The following is a 21,073-nucleotide window of genomic DNA, read 5'->3' as shown; positions in this document are numbered from 1 at the left end:
CATATTCTAATGTGTAGTTTTAGCCTTCGTGTATTTCTAATTGCAGTTAGATTAACTGTAATGTGCTTAAATCAACTGAGTGAATCAATTATTTGTGTTTTTCAAGTATGTTGTTTTCTTATGAGCACTTTTTGCTATGCAGTTGCAAAAATAAACTTGTAAATTGTGCTAGAAGCTATTAACTATGTCATAATTCTGGGTGTAATCTTTAATATAAATATACATTGGCTTGAAGAATCAGGCTCAGAGAAAAAGATTTCTGTCCATGTCATTAAAATTAATCTTGTTCTCTGTTTTTTTTTAATTACAGTTGAAAAAGAAAGAAAAGGGTATCTATGATGAAAATCTCCACTATCCATTTCTTCTTATTTTAAAGAAGTAGCATATGTGGTAGATATATTTGGATTACAGGGGAGGGGAATAGCTACATGAATGTGCCATTTTAAGAATAATCAAAGTGATCAAGAGTTACCATCAATTATTTCAAGAGGAAAAACTGTGAGCTGTGTTCTGTAAATCATTCGTAGAACTTCTGCATTGTTTTGTTAAAGCAAGTCTGTAAGACCTGAAGCCTTAAGAGTTACATTTTCCTCCCCTTGCAACTGTCATCATGCACATGATTTCTTCAACTTGAGAAAAACGGCTACATTTGAAAGGGTATGTTCTGTGGCTGTAAAATGCTAAAGAATGCATTGTTCTAGGAGGTAAGAAAGCGATACTGATAATTGTTCGGCACTCATTTTCTATATGTGCTTCATGCTATATTTTGATTTACTCTCCTTCATCCTTCATGCTATTCTTGAAAATTGCCTTATGGGTTTTTCTCCCTTTTCAGAGTAAAATGCTTCAAACTTGCTTTGCTTGATTACTTAATGTTTTTTGACAACAGGATTTTTTTTTTGGTCCTTTCCTTGTAGATGTATAAGAAATTACTGCCTCAAACCAAAGCCTCATAAACTGACCATTTGTCCTCTGGACACAATGGGTTGGCCAGCCCTCTGCTCCTCCTCTCCAATTATGTGTGATTAGTCTCAGTGTGTTGTGTCAAGAAGGGGGAGTGTGCTGAGTACTTATTATCTGTTTAGGTACAAGAAGAGTGCTCTGGCTATGAATGAAAAGTGAGCCTTTATCAGTAGTGAAATCTAACTGCAACTGTTCCCCAGACCTTCTGTTAAAAATAGATCCTTGTCTGAGAAACTCAGAATGCTCTAGCAATTGTCTTTTTTTTTTTACTCCCTACTCTCCAGAAGGAACACAAACATCTGTTTTAAAGTGAGCATAATTCACAGATTTTGTTTTGCCCCCTCTTCTGGAAAAAGCAACAATTCCTACTTTCAAAGCAGAAGCCAGAACTGATTGGGATTGGTTTTCTCACTGGTTTAAAGAGAATTTTTGGCACTTTCAGAAAGCTCCCAGCCTGAATTTGCAAAGTGCTCATAAATATCCCCTTCTTCACTCCTCCACCTCAGTTTTAAAAAGCAGTCCTGGCAATATCAAACGTGAATGCAATTCGTTGTGCAATTTATGGGGGAAGTACATTAAAATAATTACCGTTGGTTTATTGCTTTTCCTCTCCGGATTTAACAAACGGAATTGTGCACAAAAGTCCTGTTCCCTTTCCTGCTCTCCTCAAATGCATTTCTTCTCCACCAGTTTGCATGTCCTTGTATTCAATACTTTTTATGCTCCATTAGAGCACCTATATGGATCTCAGAAGGCACAGGTCAAGTCGCAGTTAGATCATACATTTCTTTCTCACAAAAACCTGAATTGCGATGCCAAGTGATGGGCTAACATCACAATAACAGCAATTTATTCCTCTTTTGATAAAACAGCAGTCTATTCTCAGTGTTGGATAAAGACCAGGGGCAATGCAAACCAGCCATTTATCCTAGTATTTCAGTGGTAGATCTCGTTTTATGGATTTTATGGATTTCACATTGAGACTCTTACTGGGTGGAATTTCTGCTAAGAAATGATAAGAATTTAGAGATGACTGGGTTTGTCATAGAGGAAGCTCTCCCTCAGTCAGGAACTGTCCTGCAGATATATATGCCAAGAAGGTATGTGTTCAGGAGAAATCTCACGAGGGAGGACATGCAAAAATCAACCAAAATATAAGCTTGCTGTGTCTCTGCAAAAGTGCTTAAGAATAGACATGTACATAAACTTACCAGCTTTTATCTAAGGACCCTGGAAATTATTATTCTAATTCTTTTTTTCTCTGCCTCTGAGGAGATAACAAGTATATCAAAATGAACAACTAATTATTGTTGTTTGTTTCTTTTCCGAGCCTGTCATGTCAGTACAAGCCTGTGTCTCAAATGCAGGCTATTATCCCGTAAGGATTTAATTGAAGGGGTCTTAAGAACACGATCCTGCAAACATTTACGCATTGAGGCTGAATGGTGCAGCTAAATTACTCATGCATATAATCGATGAAAGGACTGGGGGCCATAGACTGTAGTATTTGCTGTTTAGGATCATTGTATAACAGGAACATTTGCCTTTGGTTCTTTCTAGTCTGTACTGTAAGAAGAATTATAGGGGTCGTCTTTTTGTAACTTGTGCTTTATTAGGGAAATGCCTCTTCTGATTTATTTTTGTATATTAGATTAGCTAAGCACATAATTGGTCATTGACAAATAATATGGTTTGTGTTTCTACTTGAAAATATGTTAATAAAGTTTTTTAATGTCAAAAACTTGTGAAGTCTATATGTGAAAGTATGTCCCCAAATCACAACATGGTCTTTATTGAAAGTAAATGTAATCATAACCCTGAATACATCAAATCTTATTTTTTAACTACAATCTATACAATTAGTCTCATGCATGTGTGTTTCAGGGTGGTGTGTATTGTTTGTAAGTTTAAAATGAGTGAGTATATTAAAAAATATTCTGAAGATGTGAGCCAGTGGCTGAAATCCTGTTGTTTAGCAGTTACTGGTAGTTACAATGAGATTAGGACCATTGAATCAGTGGAACGTGTAGAGGAGCTGACTCGCCAATCCCCACTAATTCAATATGCTTACTCTAGTTGTGACTTACTATGCTAAGCAACAGGATTTAGCTGCTATTTAAAGGCTGACAACCAGCAGCAACAATGCTCTGGTCCATAGTTTTCTCATGGCTTGCAGGCAGCTGAGGAAGTGTTTCATTCATATTGAAATGGCAGAAACCTCTTCTTGCTATAAAATGTGGCAGAAAGGATTCTGACCTCACTAGCTAAACAGACATGCGAAAGACACAGGAAAAAAACATAAGTATTTACACGCATATGATCACTAAAATGCACTTTATGACAGTTTCCAAGAGGTTATTATTTTAACAATCATCCCTACTCCCTACACCTCATTTAAGATTGTGGGTAGAGTGCAGATTACTCTAAATAACAGCAGACTTTAAAATGAGGCAGAGGAGGTGATGTTGGGAGATGTCACCCCTATTACTAACAAATAATATGAAGGGTGTGTGCATTTTGTTGGTGATAATTAGGCATACACAGAGATACAATAAAGACTAAAAAGCTTTTCTTTCATTTTTGAAACATTTTAGCTTCTGTTCTACATGTCCAGTGTCCTCTCAAATGTTTTTGCCCCCTTCTGAAGTCACATAAATGAAAAAAGGCACTCTGCAACACGGACAATAAGTCAGGTTTTCAGATGAAGAGTCCTTATATTCTAGGGTGATGCTTGTACAGAGATAGATGGAGGGCAAGGTCTAGTTCCAGTGAAATCAATTGAGATAAAGGCAGGAGGGAAGGAAGCAGACAAAAGGCAAAAGCTAGATGGGGTGGGGTGGGGCAAAGGGGAGAGAGAGTTGGGCCAGACAGGATCAAAAGCCATGAAGATGACAGGAGGTCTCTTGTTATTCAAGACGAAAAGGCTAGATAAATTTGAAGAAAGTTTTTATAAGACCTGTCATGTGGCTACCCCAAGAAATCAAATGCTATAGGAACAATGTGAACAGCCTTTTCTATGCTGCAGTTCTATCCTTAGCATGAGAATGGTGTAAAAGCACAGGTATGGCCAAGGACGTCCAGAGACTCTAGATCATATACCCTTGTGTACTTCAAAACATTTCAATACAGCCAAATGAATACATGAAGAATATAAGGAGAAATATGGAATATTTCCAGCTGGGTTTCATGCAAAAGAAATCACCCACTAAGATTCCTGCTGCCTCTTGTAATTTCAAGAGATATTATAAACAAATAGATAAATAAATAAATAAAATGTCACCAACAACAGCAAAGGGGAGTTTGTCTGGGACATACCAAAGTGTCATCTTGTTGTGTCTCAGTGGTAGCCCTGAGACTACTTTTTGGGATCACAGACTAAGTCTTTAAGGTTGCTGTCCTCTGAAGATGCCGGCCACAGAGACTGACGAAACGTCAGGAAGAACAACCTTCAGAACACGGCCAAAGAGCCCGAAAAACCCAGAACAACCATTAGATCCCGGCCGTGAAAGCCTTCGCAAATATATTAAGTCTTTAAGCTTTGGACGTGAAATCAAAGAGAATGGGATACTGCTGATCTGGAAACTCCGTTCTACTGGCCTATGACAGCACAAAAGGGCATTCCCTGTGACATCCCAAGGGCATGGGGCTGGGTCTTAGTTTTGGGCCCTGATGTCATAGGCTTGTTGACCTGGCAGACTTGGCCAGGTAGAATTCTTGACAATTTAGAGCTGTTCAAAAGATTGGGCTATGTCAAAGGATGGTGGACTTCCCTTCATTAAAGGTTTTTTGAACATAGTAGATGGATTTTCTTTTGTGGAAGGGGTTGGATTCTTGAGGTCCCTTTCAGCTTTACAATTATTTGATTCTACGGCAACTTGAGTGCCCCCCCCACAGATGTTCTTAGCAAACAAAAATGCCAGACAGCTGCTGCCCGGGGGGGGGATCCATGGGAAACTAAAAGGGTGGTGGTGGAGGTGGGGTAGAGTATAGGAACTATTCTTAGCAGTGGCTAAGGTGGTACTGAGGAGCATTGTAGGGAGGAAGAGGAACCCAGGCAGTGTTTTGCTTGGGGTCTGTGTACATATTTTGCTTGTTCAGAGCATATTGACTTGTTTACTCACTCATCAGAGAAGTATTGAATTAGAAGGGAAATTAAGGGTTCATCTAATCCTATCCCCTGCTCTATGCAGGATCAGCAATGGAAGATACAATTATAGCAAACTTAACAAATATCCATTTGGCTTCTGCTTGAATGGTTCTAGCAAACAAACCATTTCCTCCTGAAGCAACCTGTTCCTTATGAGCCCTTATCATTAGGAAATGTCTCCTAATACATTTATCTGAAACCTGCTTCCCAGCACCCATTGGTTCTAGTCTTGCCTTCTGGAGCAACAGAGATGTACTCCACTCCACCTTCTGCAGGTCAATCCATCCAATATTTGAAGGCTGTTATTATGTCTTCCTTTCATTCTCTTCTCCAGGCTAAACATATCTTGGAGATACCTTTCTCATGTTCCTTTCTTCCGGTGTAAACTTCCCCCGGCTTATCAGATGAGCATGGGTGCCAGTCGGCCCACAGATGAATCACTTACTCAAATATAGGTCCTATGTGATAAGTTATCCTTAGCCGCCTTTTTAATGATTTCTGGCTTATGACTTTCCTACTGAAGTCATAAACTGGCTTGCAGCCAAAGAGAATGCCTGGCCGTTTCTTATGTGTATCCATGAAAGTCTTTGGATAGGATAGCTACTTCATGACTATCCAGTATGCAAAGAGATATACTAGGAAAGAGAGTTTCAGAGTGGTAGACCAGATGGCAATCCACAGCCAGAGAAGATACAATTTTGACCCGTATCTCTGATTTAAACTCAACAGATGCCAAGCTTTAAAAACCCAATTATGGCACCAACTTGTGAAATTCTGAGTTATCTCCCCCAAGAACATTAATCTATGGGGTCAAAAATAGCTGCCAACATCCAAATTCAAAACCATGCTGTTCTGTTTTTCATGGAAATAAATTTGATAACATTATTGGGCAGGGATTATTTTCAAGGGGTTTTAACCTAGAAAGCCTGTAGCCAGAAGCTGAGCAAAGAATTCCCCTTCTGCCATGTGAATGTGCACAGTAAATGGCTCTTAGCCTTCTCTCCCACTCTCCACCCCCTCCCCACCTTCAATTAATTTAGTTTTTAAATGATTAAACATATCATGCTGTGACATCCAAAATGTCAACAAGCCCATAAACCTGGAAGACAGAAATGTAATAAAATAGGTAATAGGAGATTCAGGAGTTAATAGAGGCCCTGATGGGTGAGTGTATACAGTAGCTATATACTGGAAACAGTGCAAGTGAAGATGGCTTAGCATTGCAAACTGAGGAAGAAAATTGTTTTTAATTAGCACCTTCATAAGAACTGCTGATTAATACTGTTTGGTTTGGTGAAAAGCTTTCAGCTGAGTAATTTGTACAGCCATTACAACAGTTTTGTTAGACCAGGGACTCCTGTTGTTAAACACAAACAGCAGATGATAATGGTGGAAGATGAGTTTGTCATGGAACAATTCACCTTATTGGAGGGGGGGAACCCTTTATATAAAACTCAATACAGTAGTTGGTATCAGCAGAAATCCATGTTTTAAATCTTGCCCAAATTGCAGTGTGCCATGTAAGTGTGAGTACTTTCCCCCCATTTCTCTCCTTACACTCTAGAAAGAGATTTTATATCATTTATAAAATTATAGATACATTTTGAAGGTATTCAGTAAGGACTGGGCACTTGAATAGCAAAGCTATATATCGGGACATTCAAATGTTGGTACCATGTATTCAAATTTTTTAAAAAAACTAGACTGAAGTAGATTTAAGCAACTGGCATGTCATTAATATTTGTTCCTTGGAGTGGGATGGGGGGGGGGGGAAACCCTAGCAGTTCCTTAGTCTGTAAAATTATGTTCTGCATTTCTATAAAGTGCACCATTTAGACCCAAGATATTTCTCTTGGATGTGCATTATTCCGAATGGTATTATTATTGACTGCCTCGGCGTAAGGTTTTTTCCATCCATTTGACAATTAAGATTCCAAGTCCTCACTCCCATTTCATCTAATAGGGTAACATGCATATTTCATTTCCACCCAATTGGATGTTTAGTGCAGTGTACAGAAAACAGGAGAACTTCCCCCCCTCCTTTTTTAAAAAGAAGAAATATGATAACAATGAAGGAATATGTGCATTAAATTATTACACTAACCAAAGAATTGCCTGATTGGGGTGCCATAATAGAACATGAGAGGGTTTCTCTCCCCCCCCCCCGCCTCTTTAGACAGGCCTTCGGGGTAATAACAAGGGTTGAGGCTCACGACAGTGCCAAATAAGCGTTAGACAGCATAATAGTCTGCAAAGAAAAGCCACTGAGCACTAATGTGAAAGAAGAGCTGTCCACCACATGCAGCAAAAATCACCAAAGGTCATTTTATGGTAGCAATTGTGACACAAAATTGGTGGTCATGCTACATGTCTAATACTCAGTGCAGCTTTATAAATGATGGGCCCGTAGCGATGGCTGTCATTAAGTGCTTTCATCATAATAAAGTTTAAACTGTTGGCTTTATGAATCACCAGCCAGCTTCAGCTGTTCGGTGGATGGCGCTTGCAGCGCCTTAAGTGTGACAAGACCTATTAGGAACTGCAACCATGCTTCAAGCATACTTGGCTTTCCCACTCCTGGGGTGATTGCAGCCTATTAAACGGCATCTGGGAAGATTTTCCTCCAGCAATCTCTGATCAAGAGCTTTTTTGGGCTTTGACCTGCATTTCCTTCAAGACTTTCTCCAAGGAGTTTTATAAGAGCAAAAACTCCAGAGGATTTATAGCCACTTCTGATTAATACCTTTTCAGGGTGGTGTTTTTTTTTCTTCTTCTTCTTCTCCCCCTCCTCTTTCCCTCTGCAACTCTCCCACTGCTACATGGAGAAAAGCTTTCATTGTTCCTAAGGTGCTTATTTGTGACCTTTTCTCTGCTTTTTCTGATTCCCTCTAACATGTTCTCAGTGAAATCTTGGTGTGTAACCAAGACAGTTGTTGAGTTGTTACAGCTTTAGAGAGAAAGTGGCTTTTAGGTGTGCGTCCGTGTGTGTGTGTGTGTGTGTGTGTGTGTGTGTGTGTGTGTGTGTGTGTGTACACATACACATATTTACATATATGTGCCTCCCATTTAAATTGCCTTTCACACAAGCCATTTGCAACATAAATAGTACTAGCAATCCTAGCTCCACACCATAATGCAAACATATATTTGTTGACTGTACCCTGCCCTGAGATTTGGGAAAGACAGAAATACCTAAATAAATACATAACATAAAAAATTAAATTTGAACTGTAATAGAGTTCCATTTACTTACGGGGGGGGGGGAAGGAAACAAATAACCAGCTCCTATTATTTCTATATCAAGAGGTAACATCTAACAGAGAGCTCATTCCCATTAACATGTCTACATGCAAATCTGCTTTCTGCAAACAAGTTGTGGGTTCATCTACTCCTACTATTCCATGTTTCTTAATCTTGCTTTCTGAGATCTTTTGATTCAAGATGCTTGGGATCAAATTAAAACCTTCAGAACGGAAAGCATGTTGCATACCAGTACCCTGTGGCCATTCTTTGGGTGCATTTCAGTGATGTTTTGGGTGCGTTCCAATCAAAGACTTCTTTAAAAAGAAATGGGCAGGTAAGACCAGTTTCACCTATATAGCTTCCCACCCCTACCCCAAATACATTCTAAAAGCTTGGGAAGTCCTCTATGGAATAGATGTGGTAGGGTCTGCAGGGGCAAGAGAGAAAGGGAAAGTTATGCTATATAGGTAGAAGTCCACAGTTTGGTGTAATCCTCAGGATTTAGTTTTTTACATGTTGAATTTTTTTTTCTTGTCTTACCTGGTGAATTCACATATGAATTTGTTCAGATGGTCTTTTAGAACTCTCCTCCCCCCCCTTTCTCTAATTTTATGTCCCTAACGTACCTGTCCAGTCGCTTGCATTTACACACAATTTCTATATTTTGAAATAACAAGCCCTGTCTTGCGAGGGCTGTGATTTCAAATCTTGACCTATAAGACTGTAAGTCCTATTGGATCAGACTCAAACCTGTGTTATGTTCTGCATTCTTTCAAACAATGGGTAGTCAGGATATCAAAAGAAACCACCACCCTGGAAACAAAAGACCTCAACACTAAACTAGTCTTGGGAACATTACATTTTGAGACTTCAATTCTCTGCCTCTCTCATCAGCACAGCTACTTCCGGTTGGGCCATTTTGGGAGACGTAATCCCCTCAAAAGTAACTTTTCCAAGTTCTGTGTTGCAGTGAGCTTCTGCTGGTGGTAAACCTACCTACTCCATGAATTTGTCTAATTTGCTTTATAAAGTCATTTAGCTATTCTTGTGCCAGCCGATCCCATATAATTGTGCCAAGGAAGTAAAAGCCTGCTTGCAAATTTAGAACACTTTGCTAGCGTTCCAATAGCTCTACCACAATCTTTTAAAAATCTGTTTTCCATGTTACAGATAATTTTACAAATAAGCTACCATAGGACAAAGAGTACAGCAATGTTACTTTTTTTGGACTGAAAATTCCAGCATTCCACCCCCACCCCCATCTCTCCTGCTCTTTCTGAGGAATTCTGGGAAGAACCATCTAAAAAAAGAGAGGAATGTTTCCATCTAAGCTCTGTGTATGCTCTTTCAAATCTCCCCACCTCAAACTAAATAAAAAACCCAGCTTAGAAAGGTTACTTTTTGGATTAGAGCTGGCTGAGGGCTTCTGGAATTGGAGCAGAAAAGGTAAATTTCCAAAGCTCTGTTTCAATGCACTCATAACATAATAGCATGATGAGATTCATCATGATTTTTTTTCACTCTTAAAGAAATGTCTTGTACAAATATTTTTGTAGAAAGTTCTAGTGGAATCAAGCTACTGGAAAAGAGGCAATTCTTTAAGCAACCTGTGATACTTCCGAATGGGACCATTATAGGTACGGGTCTACAAGCAGAAACCCAGCAGCAGAGTGAACCTAACGCTACATGGTGGTTCAGAAAATGTCACCCAAATTTTCCTTAAGGTTGATTATCCCAAGTGGCCTCAGGCTGCAACCCAAAGGTGGCATGAATATGGTCTTTAAAGATGTCCATTACAGCTCTGCTGCTAAATATAAAGTTCGACATAAAGATTTGATGAGCCAGATTACATGTTCACTCTCTCTCCACTCATGCAAAGTCTTTTAATTTCGATAAATCTTACAGTAGTTTCAAGCGAAACCATATTAGCTTGAATAATACATGTTTAGGGATCACTCATCTATGAAGATGTAGTATTTAATTTACAAGGCATTTACATTTCCAGATCTCTTTGAAACAAGAAGATTAATCACTTTGTATCTACATTGGTGTAGCAGGGCTCTCTTCTTAAAAACAAAAATACGACACCACCAAACAAAACAACACCAAATCACACCCCACAAACTTAGCTGGGCAGCGCACCTTTTTCCCACCTCAAGAAGCCTTTTGCCTTTTCTGACTTACTCAGGTGGTGGTGTCGTAATGCTAAAAGCTTTAAATGTGTAAAAAAAACCTTCCTAATACTCCTATTAGCGACTCTTCTAATCCATGAAATGTAATAGCAGAAGTTTTAGATGAATGTCTCAGAGGTGGACCATTAAAAATAAATTGCCCAACCTTGGGGAGATTAGAATTAGTCTCCAACCCGAAGCACCTTGGGGTGGTTGGGTGTGGAGAGCCAATTCTGAAAGCCTACATTCCTATCAGGAACAGCATCAGCCTTTGCCTTCTTACTAATGAAGAGACAATAGCCTCAGTCATTAGACTTAGCTGTGGATTTGTTTCCTCTAGGAAGCAAATATGCAAAGTGTGTGTGTGCGGGGGGGAGGAGTGGAATTAATCATGGCAGTAGGATTCCTGATTTGAAATGCTTTTGATTTTGAAACAGAACTAGGAGGGAGGAGGGAGCCATAGTAAACAGTAAACAAAGTACATCAAAGTCGGAGGAAACCGTGAGGAGCAATTATGGTGTGTTTTAATTAACTGTAATAATGCACAGAACATTCACAATGTTGCACCTTTTCATGTTCAAAGGGCTTTGCAAGCTAGCTAATTAATGCCCACAACAGTCTTATGAGATAAGTCCTTGTGGTCTCGGTCTCTCTCTCTCTCTCTCTCTCTCTCTCTCTCTCTCTCTCTCTCTCCCACCTCCTTCTCTTCTTTTTTTGGTGTGAACCAGTGAGGTACAGAAATAAGTGACATGGTCAAGGCCATAGGAGTAGGTAGTTGGCATTAGAATGCCACAATGACTTATGGGCCTAATCCTAAAAAAAGTACAGGAAGGGAATCTCTAGCTTGACAGCTGTTAATTCAGATAACAGTTATAGCTGAAGCCTATTAATCAGATGGGAATATTTACTTTTCTGGAATATCTAGCCTTTCAGAATAATCTGACCAGTATGACCATCATTAAACTCGTGGGAGTATTCTGGAACTTGTGCTCCCTCCCTCCCTCCCTCTCTCACACACACACTTTCTACTCTTTGCAATGAACTAGTCTAGTCATGCAAACAGCTATGAATATTCACATTCAGACATACTCAGGCTGCATTCTGGGAGAATATATTTAATGGTTCCACCTTCTGAGATCTGTGGGGTTATTGAAGATCTGTCTTCCTTCCAGGGTTGCCAGCTTTTTGGATCCTGTACCTCTGTCAGTGGATTGTTATTATCTTGTGCTGTTAAAAAATCTCCAACCTATGGAAATCCTAATAGGGTTTCCAATTTATGTGAGATATTCAGGGAGTGGGCTTCCATTGTCACCCACTTCCCCAGCGAGTCTCCACGGCTTAGCAGGCACTTGAACCTACCTCTTCTGAACTCTGGTCCAACACGCCATCCGATACACCACGCTGGCTCTCAAAAGGTGGGTCCGCAAGAATTGCCAAAGAAAGCTTCACACAGCACAGAAGCTATGAGGTGTTCCCTCTGAGTTGCTGCAGATTGAATCCTTGTGAAAGGCACAGCTACAGAAGCCACTGAAAAGCCGCCCACTTATCCAATCTTTCCTCCAGCCCAGCTTACAGGAAAGACAGTCCGTCCCTGAAGAGAAACAGACTCAGACTCAGAAACAGGGTTCGGACAGTTAAGCAGTGTAACGCTTACCAGATTTTTAAATGATGATCAAAATGTTGTAGTATGACCACATGTGTTATGTGCTGTCCAAGTCACATCTGACTTACAGTGACACCAATAGGATTTTCAAGGAATGTAAGATATTTAAGAGGTGGGTTCTACCAGTGCTACACATGTCCGTCAGTGACTTCCCATGGCTGAGTGGGCTTTTTTAAAGTCCAGATCTCCTCCTCCCGAGTCCTAATTTGTCGCTTTGCCCACTACCACAGGGGAGGAGAACTTTTCTTAAAAGGGAGGCATCAACTTTATTAGATCTTTACAATTCATCTGCTTTTAATATTTTAGTAGTCCAATTAAGGTGTCACCCATTCTTGTTTTGATCAGAAGCTCTTGATTGGATGCGGGGCAGGGTGCAAGGTAGGGGTTATTTTCAAAAAACTAATTTAAGCATATTTACACTTTGGCTTTTATTTTGTACAGTTCATGTAAATTCATTTCCTTTACTCCTTTGCTTTGTCTGGAGGAACAAAGGCTTACATTCTGTTCACACAGCAACACCACATAAATCTTTTGATGTCACCAGCTCCTGCAACTGTTTAAAAAAATTAAAAATTTCTGTTTCCTCCCAAAGGAAAGAAATAAAATCGTGTCATTGTAGGAAAGCCGCTAGGGGCTGCAGGATGGGAGTGTTCAATTCCAGAAATTGCAACCAGCTCAAATATCATTTGGATGGTGGCCATTATCAGAAACAAAAGACTTCCTTCATCCTTCAACACCCCCCCCACTGTTTCCCCACAGCGAAAGGGGTCCCAAGATTTGGGGGATAAAAATGAAAAAAAATTCAAATAAGTCACTACAGCTAATGGCATCATCTGCCTTATACGGTGTAGGTTGAGCAACAGGATTTCAGTTGTTTTTTTTTTTTGCCTTTCCTTCCTATTAAAGATAGTGAGTGCTCAAGATAGGTAACAAATTTCACAGATCATCTTAGGGATTAATAAACCTCAAAAGGCAGAGAGTGTACACACTCATGGAGTGGTTTAGAAGTGGAATGAATAAATGAATTTATTTACAGGTGTGTTTTGTGGGGAGGACCTTCTCTGGAATTCCCTCCCACAGGAGGCCAGGCTGGCCCCATCTTTGCTGTCCTTCCATGGGCAAAGAACTTTCTCTTCAGGCAAGCTTCTCCTTAGTGACTATCTATTTGAGATAGGTTTTTTAATGGTTTGTAGTGCCTTCTTAAGAAAGAAAGAAAGAAAGAAAGAAAGAAAGAAAGAAAGAAAGAAAGAAAGAAAGAAAGAAAGAAAGAAAGAAAGAAAGAAAGAAAGAAAGAAAGAAAAAGAAAATGGGACACAGTAGTCAGTAATAAACAGTTATTGCAGGTGGGATGGGGAAATTCATTTGGAATCAAGAAGGACAAGTACGATTTCAAAACCACCACCATTGCAACACAGTCTAGCGTTCAAGGCTTTTCACATACATTCTTTCAAGAAACCTTCCAACAGTCCTGTTGTTATTCTTCCTATATTGCTGATGGGGTGCTCCAACACAAGGTCCCACCAAATATTACCTAGGAAATTCCTAGCAGAGGCAAGGTGTCTCGGTTCACAGTTCAGTCTCTTAAAGCTGCAGGGAGGTCTAAAATCTTGACAGGTGTGCTAGTTATGTGATTAAGGGTAAATTAAAAGAACACATGTGACAGGCAACCAGTGTCATTAGTGGACTGAGTGTCAGAATCGGAACTAGGAGATCAAGTACAAATCCTTGATCAGCTACAAAAGAAATCATTAGGACAGCGGTTTTCAAATTTTGGTCCTCCAGTAGTTTTGGATTTCAACTTCATGAATTCCTGACTGGAGCTTTGCGCAATAGAAGTAGAAAATAGCTGGAAGACCAATGGATGAAAAGGGTTGCCCAGAGGTAGTAGTAAACCATTCCTTTAACATCTCACATACTGTTAGCCTACCCGTACATAAGAAACAACTTGAGTCACACAAAGTGTTAACAGAGAAGGCTGAAGCAGTACCAAATGTTTGAGGACCCAAGCTACTAAAACAGAATACATACCTAAGCTATGTTTGGGCACCAATACTCCTTATGATAATGCACATCCCACCTCTTTCATCATTGTATCCAAACTCTGCTCATTGGCTGAAGACCATTTTGCTTTTGAAAGTGGAGGTGCATCTGAATGTGAGGATCCCAGTTGTTACTGGATTAATTTCCTCTGAGCTGGTGGAAAAATCATTACTTTTCACATTTTTTCATTTAAGTATCTTTTCACATTTCTTCATTTAAGTCCCAAAAGGGGAGCACAGTTAGTTTGTAGTCTTTTGCAGCAAATACAAGAAGGATTCTTCTGACACATCGAGCCTAATGAGCTTTATTTGATATAAGCATTCGTGGACTGGTGTTCACTTCTTCAGATGCACCTGATCAGGTGGCCTACAATCCAGAAAAGCATCTGCCAAGTAAAACTTCTTAGTTTTGCACAAACAGTGCAAAATGTGAGCTATTTCCCCAAGTGATCACACCCTGAATCCTTTACTAAATGGTAAATCAACATTCATGTTAACTCCACTGAGTCAAAGAGTCTACTCTAGCTGAAACTACAATACCCTTTATATTACAAGACAAGTGGCCAAATTCTGTGCTGCAGCAACAGTTATTCGTAAACAGATGTTTGGGTGGGTGATTTTAGATGGACAATATAATGTTTTTAATATAAAACTGCCTGAGGTTTTACCTATATTAAGGATATATTATGTTATTACTTGGAAAGAAGGGGTTGTTTTATCATGTTTTAATGGAATTTTATTACCCTGCCCAACTTTACCAAACAATAATTATATGTATCTATTTTATATTGATTTGGTTTTACTGGTCTTTGACCGTAAAAAAGTATACTACTATCTAGCTGGAACTAGGATACTGGCCTTTGTCTTTCCACAATTTTTGGGAATGCGAGCACCGTTCAGGCTGTCTGGGCTATCTTGCAGTTGTTTGCCTCCCGTCTCCATGCCCATGCCTTGTGAGATGATCATAAAAGGAGAGAACAATTACCTTTTTTTCTGCTGCTTCTCAGTGTTCCCCTCCTCCCCCAGTGTGACTTCTCCTCACATCATAGATCCTGACAGGCACTGTACCAATATGGGTAACAGCTCAAGTTTCACCAGGGGGAGATTTTAGCCCTCCTGCAGGCACCCCTTCTTTCCACCCCATCAGCCTTTAATAGCATTCTTTGTTTCTACCCCATGGGAGGAAAATAATCTCTACATCCTTTCCACACCTGGCTTGGGAAACAGCAAACTTCCATCTCCATTCTGACACCTTGAAAAATGGACCAATTTGCTGACACTTTTCCCCCTGCAAGGGCTAAAGCCGGTGTGAATAGGCTAAAGCTGGTGGCCTTAATTAGTTTGCAAGTTATCAAGCACAAAGCCCACCTGTGGCAAAAGGAAAACAAAACCTTGGTGAGATGAACTGTGGATGCAGCCAGTGACAGACAGTTGTCAGTCCCAGACAGGAGATACAGCGGAGGTCGGCTTCCTGGGATAGAGGATGCTGTGTGGTCTGAGGGAGAGGCTATTGGGTGGGGCTGATAAGCAAAGAAAGATCAAGAAATCATAAACACAATGCAGAAAAGCCCAGATCTTCACAGCTGATCATTCAAGGTAAAATGAATGGGGAAAGAAGTGCAGGAAGGAGTTGTATTGGCTGAAGTACAAGGGGAACAAAATTGGATGCAACACAGCATTGTTGTTTATAGAGTTATCAGATTTAAAATTGTCCAGCTTTCAGTAGAAGAGGAACAAGGACAAAAAGGCCCGGAAGTGTTAAGAGAAAACTGTGTTTATCAGTACAGTAAAGTCATAGCAATGAGGTCATAGGCTATGACTTCACAACATAACTGAAAGGCAGAATGAAAGATACCCTGCAGACCCCTTTCATTATGTATGTATGTATGTATGTATGTATGTATGTATGTATGTATGTATGTATGTATGTATGTATGTATGTATGTATGTATGTATGTATGTATGTATGTATGTATGTATGTATGTATGTATGTATGTATGTATGTAAAATACTTTTACTCTGTCTTTCTCCTATTAAAGGGCCAAAGGGAGTTTACATGTAATTAAAAGATATTATTTAAAGCTAGAAACAATGACATACAAAGGTGGTTTACGTCATTAAAAGCCAATATTTAAAGCTAAAAACATTGAGTATAGAAATATTTAAAAGGAACAACAAATACCATTCTTAGAAATGGTAAGCATAAGCAGTACTAGAAACACATTCAAAGCAATAATGTCTACCTAAAAATCCCACTCAGGCAGCCAGTCACTGAGGGAAAGCTTACCTGAAGTCTTTGCCTGCTTTCAGAAGGACACCAAAGATGGAACCAGTGTGGCCTCTTGTGGTAGGGAGTTCCAAAGTCTGGCAGCAGCAACAGAGAAGGCCCTGACCTATATCACCATCAGACACGCCTGTGAAAGTGATGGGACTGAGAGAAAGGCCTCTCCTGATGATCTTAATAACCAAACTGGCATATATTGGGAGACGCGGTCTTTGAGATAGCTTGGAACCAGTCAATTTAGGGCTTCATAGGTTAAAAACCAGCACTTTGAATTGTGCCCAGAAATCAGTCAGCAGCCAGTGGAGCTGCTGTAACGGGGGGGGGGGGGGTGTTATGTGATTCCCTAGTCAGCAATCTGGTTGCTGTGTTTTGGACCCGCTGAATTTTCCTGACACTTTCCAGAGGCAGCCCCACATAGAGTGTGTTACAGTAATCCAGCTGAGATGTAACTAAAGCATGTGTCGCTGTGGCCAGATTAAAAACAAAGGGAGAACCATTCCAGATCAGAATAAAGGCTAGCATCTTGCTTACACATCTTGTCCAGCAAGATGCCTGCAGGAAACCAATCAGAAGGACATGAGTGCTTGTTTTCCCCATTACTGTATCTGGTGTTGAAATTCTGAAGCCTAACATGTCAGTTTCCAACAAAAATTCTCTTTTCCCCTCTTCCATCTCCTCCCTGTGCTATCCAAATGTGACAATCTGTCAGTTACTCTCTGGTGTCAATGCTTTTTAATTTTACCTTTGTGGAGGGAGCACCATTGAGCAAGGGTAGCTCATGAGTGGGGCAGGGGTCACCACCTCCTGGAGTTGTGTGGAGGCACCTCTTTGCCCTGGTCCGCTAGCTACCTCTACCCACTGAACTCACCCAGATGATGTGCTGATAGGATGGTAAAATCAAGGGACAGGAAAGTGTCCTCTGACCACAATAGTATCTTTTCCCACAACTACCTGCCCAGTCCCTAAGGTGCCCATCCAAGACCCTGTTAATTGAGAAGAGGCAGGTGGTTATGAGAGAAGGCCTTTTAAAAACAGTGGTATCTCATCTGTAAGGGACGTGGTGGCGCTGCAGGTTAAACCGCAGAAGCCTCTGTGCTTCAAGGTCAGACGTCCTGCAGTCGTAAGCTCGAATGCACGCGATCGAGTGAGCTCCCGTCACTTGTCTCAGGTCCTGCCAATCTAGCAGCAAAAGCATGTAAATGCGATAAATAGATACCATCTTGGTGGGAAGGTAACAGCGTTCCGTGTCTAGTCGTGCTGGACACGTGACCACAGAAACTGTCTTCGGACGAATGCTGGCTCTATGGCTTGGAAACGGGGATGAGCATTGCGCCCTATGCGTGCTATGGAGGATCTTCGCTGAACGGTGAGTTTTAAGCCCATAGGAATGCATTAATCGTGTTTTAATGCGTTTCTATGGGTTTTTTTATTTCACATTGCGACATTTTCGTTCAACAGCGATTTCGCTGGAACGAATTAACGTCGCAATGCAAGGCACCACTGTATATCATTCTCTGCAGCATGTTAAGAAGCACATTTTCGTGCTTTTAGGTATTTCTACTTCACAGTCTGTCTCAGAGAGCTCTCTGAAAAACGGAGTACTATTCCATTTCTGAATAATGTACAGTGGGGTCTTGACTTGAGAACTTAATCCGTATTGGAAGGTGGTTCTCAAGTCAAAAAGTCTGTAGGTCAAGTCTCCATTGACCTACAGTGCATTGAAAACCGATTAATCCCGTAACAGGCCGTTTTTGTTCCATTTTGTTTTTTTTCTGGTCTGTAAGTCAAATCTCAGTCTGCAAGTCAAACCTAAATTTTGCGGCCAGAGAAGTCTGTAACTCAAAAAGTCTGTAAGTCAAGCCGTCTGTAAGTTAAGGGTCCACTGTATACCTAGAAAAACCATGAAAAGAAGAGCTTCTGAGATGTTATGCCTCAGGTAACAAAATTACTTGGCTATGATACACCTTCATATGGGTGCCATTTCCTGGTCTGCGTCAGGCAGCAAATAAAGTTAAAGATTTTTTAATAATTGAGCTTTACAGAGTTTCCAATAATATATAAACAGTTTCAACTGGTGTTGCCCCCCTCCCCCTGATTCTGACAGCTTTTGTTCTTATGAGTCGTGAAGTCACTTCTGACTTAGGGTGACCCTAACTATTCATTCATTCATTCATTCATTCATTCATTCATTCATTCATTCATTCATTCATTCATTCATTCATTCATTCTGCTTCAATTGGTGAGAAAAGGACATCTCATTAACAGATCAGCTCAGTTTTTGGAAACTAAAGGCAGTGGCTTCTTTTATTGGGTTATTTAATCTCATGTGAAGTCTTCCTCCTTTCCTACAATCTTTCACTTTTTGCACCATTATTGTCTTTTCCAGCAAGTCCTGATTTTTGTGATAAATCCAAAGTAGACATATTTCACCAAAATCAGGTATTCCTGGGAAAACTTTACATGGCTGCCAGAGTGTGAAATTGATGTGTTACTCTCCCTCGGTATTAATACCTCAGTACAGTGACCTCCCTTTTGAGGCTTTTCTGAGATCAGACATTCTAGATACTTAGCACATCGAAGCTGCCAGCCTAAATACAATTACTGGCAGGTGAGTCTCCTATAATACAGTAGGACTTATTTCCAAGGAGACATGAATTGCTCATCTTGATTAAGAAGAACAACACTTCGAAGCTAGTCTTTTAAGCTTTAGGATGCCAAGTCATTTCCCCCGAAGATTAAAAAATGATAGATGGTTGCTAATACAATAAAAACTTAAGTTGTCATTTGTTCCAGGAAATATATCTACTCTACACTCACCACTCTTGTCGTCATTAGATAAAAATAGAAGCCTGAGTCATGAAGACAGGAGTATTTACTTTCTTCCTGATGCTAGCATATTTCCTATCGGGGAAGCCTATTAATAGGAGATGGATTTGAGAAAGCATTTTTTAAAAAGAAAATCCTCCTAATTTTAAAGAATTATATCTGTTAATTTTTTAAAAACCTGTTGAAGGCCCAACCTGTAAATTTATTACAAATCTTGTCCATAACATTTTGAATGAGAATTACCTATGGTGAGCTTGTAAACTTTTTAAGGCATTTGTGGGCTATAGGTCTAGAAGAAACAATTGCAAGGACAGTCTATCCTCCGTAATCCCCCTCTTCAGACGTCTGTGCACAAAAGACTCTAAATACTGAAGATGTTGTGTGGGAGGAGAAACATTTTCCAAACAAGTAGTTTTCTTCATGCCAGCCCAGGTAACAAAGAGTCTCTGGAATTTTCTGTGGGCCTCCTCAGAGCCTGGCCTCTGGAACCTATAGCCACCTGCTGCTTAAGCCATCGGTCAATCGATTAACTGCAGCTATTACTAAGTGCTTAGGAAAGCAGGTGATGGGGCAGAGCAAACAAAATCAACCTGCATTTAGCGCATTTTAATTCAAAATTTAATAAATGAAAGAGTGTGGAGGAGGGGCAGGAGGGAATGCTGAGAACTGCAGAAACAGAAATAAAAAGAAAAGGAAGCATACCCGTGCACAATTAAAAAAAAACACAAAACAAGCAAAGTAAACATTCTTGGTTAAATGATTTCTTGATTTTGCCACTGTCTTGTTATTGTTTAGGTTTATTTAGTCTTATGCACAGTTGTATTGTTTTTTATTTCTTGATTTCTATTTTTATTCGATGATTTATGTCTTTCATTTGTTATATTATTATTATTTCATTGATTGTTCCCTTTTGATGTAAACCACCCAGAGTACTGCCTAGCACCAACTGGGCAGTAAACAAGTATTTTTAATAAGTAAGTAAGTAAGTAAGTAAGTAAGTAAGTAAGTAAGTAAGTAAGTAAGTAAGTAAGTAAGTAAGTAAGTAAGTAAGTAAGTAAGTAAGTAAGTAAGTAAGTAAGTAAGTAAGTAAGTAAGTAAGTAAGTGTTCATGACTATGGATAGGCAAATAATAATAATTCATTGCTCTCCCCCGGCCCTGCTTGCTTTAACTTTTGCAAGGATACAGTAGGATCGTTCCCCTGTCTTTCTCTTAGTCCTTGAATGCACATGTCTTGACCATACTGAAACCCCATTTAGCTGAAACACAAAACAACTATAAACTGCTTTCTGGGATAACAACAATGGAAGGTTGCTTTGAGTGCATACATATATAGCAAAGATCTTAAAGTGTTCTTATTTGTTGGTCCAACATTGCAATGTTGTTTTGTTCTTGTTTTTTAATTTCTGCTTACCGCTTCTGGTCAGAAGATTTTCTCCTCCAACTTCTCACTGATGTCATTATGGGGGTGGTGTTTCCCTGAATTTCTCTCACAGAATTCGGGTAAGGAGAAATTTATAGATTCCATAAAGTTGAACAAAGAAAATGAACTTAGTTTGAATGCTTTACCCTCTGGCTGGGTAGAAGCGAAAAAGGAAAAACCTGTGACTGTAAATGAAAGAGGAAAATAATAATGAACATCAATAGATACTCACCATTACATATTCTAGTTATTTATGCTAGCTATGGCCAACTCTCTAAATTAAAGCTTGGGGAAAGTAATTTTTGAGAGCTCATA

General features: G+C 39.8%; 1 protein-coding gene across 2 annotated transcripts in view; it reads left to right on the top strand.

Moving 5' to 3' along the window:
• CAMKMT (calmodulin-lysine N-methyltransferase) overlaps positions 1-2,704 on the top strand; it is a 394,982-nt gene extending 392,278 nt beyond the window's left edge. For both annotated transcript variants that reach the window (XM_020800529.3, XM_020800528.3), the window contains one exon: positions 311-2,704. In XM_020800529.3, the coding sequence (XP_020656188.3) occupies positions 311-382 (72 nt within the window). In that variant the 3' untranslated portion in view covers positions 383-2,704. The remainder of the gene's footprint in view (positions 1-310) is intronic.
• The last annotated feature ends 18,369 nt before the right edge of the window (positions 2,705-21,073 follow it).

Source organism: Pogona vitticeps, chromosome 1 (genome assembly GCF_051106095.1).
Source record: "Pogona vitticeps strain Pit_001003342236 chromosome 1, PviZW2.1, whole genome shotgun sequence".
NCBI classification, from domain to species: Eukaryota; Metazoa; Chordata; class Lepidosauria; order Squamata; family Agamidae; genus Pogona; species Pogona vitticeps.
The sequence above is the reverse complement of the archived record's forward strand: the minus strand, read 5'-3'. Positions and strand labels throughout refer to the sequence as shown.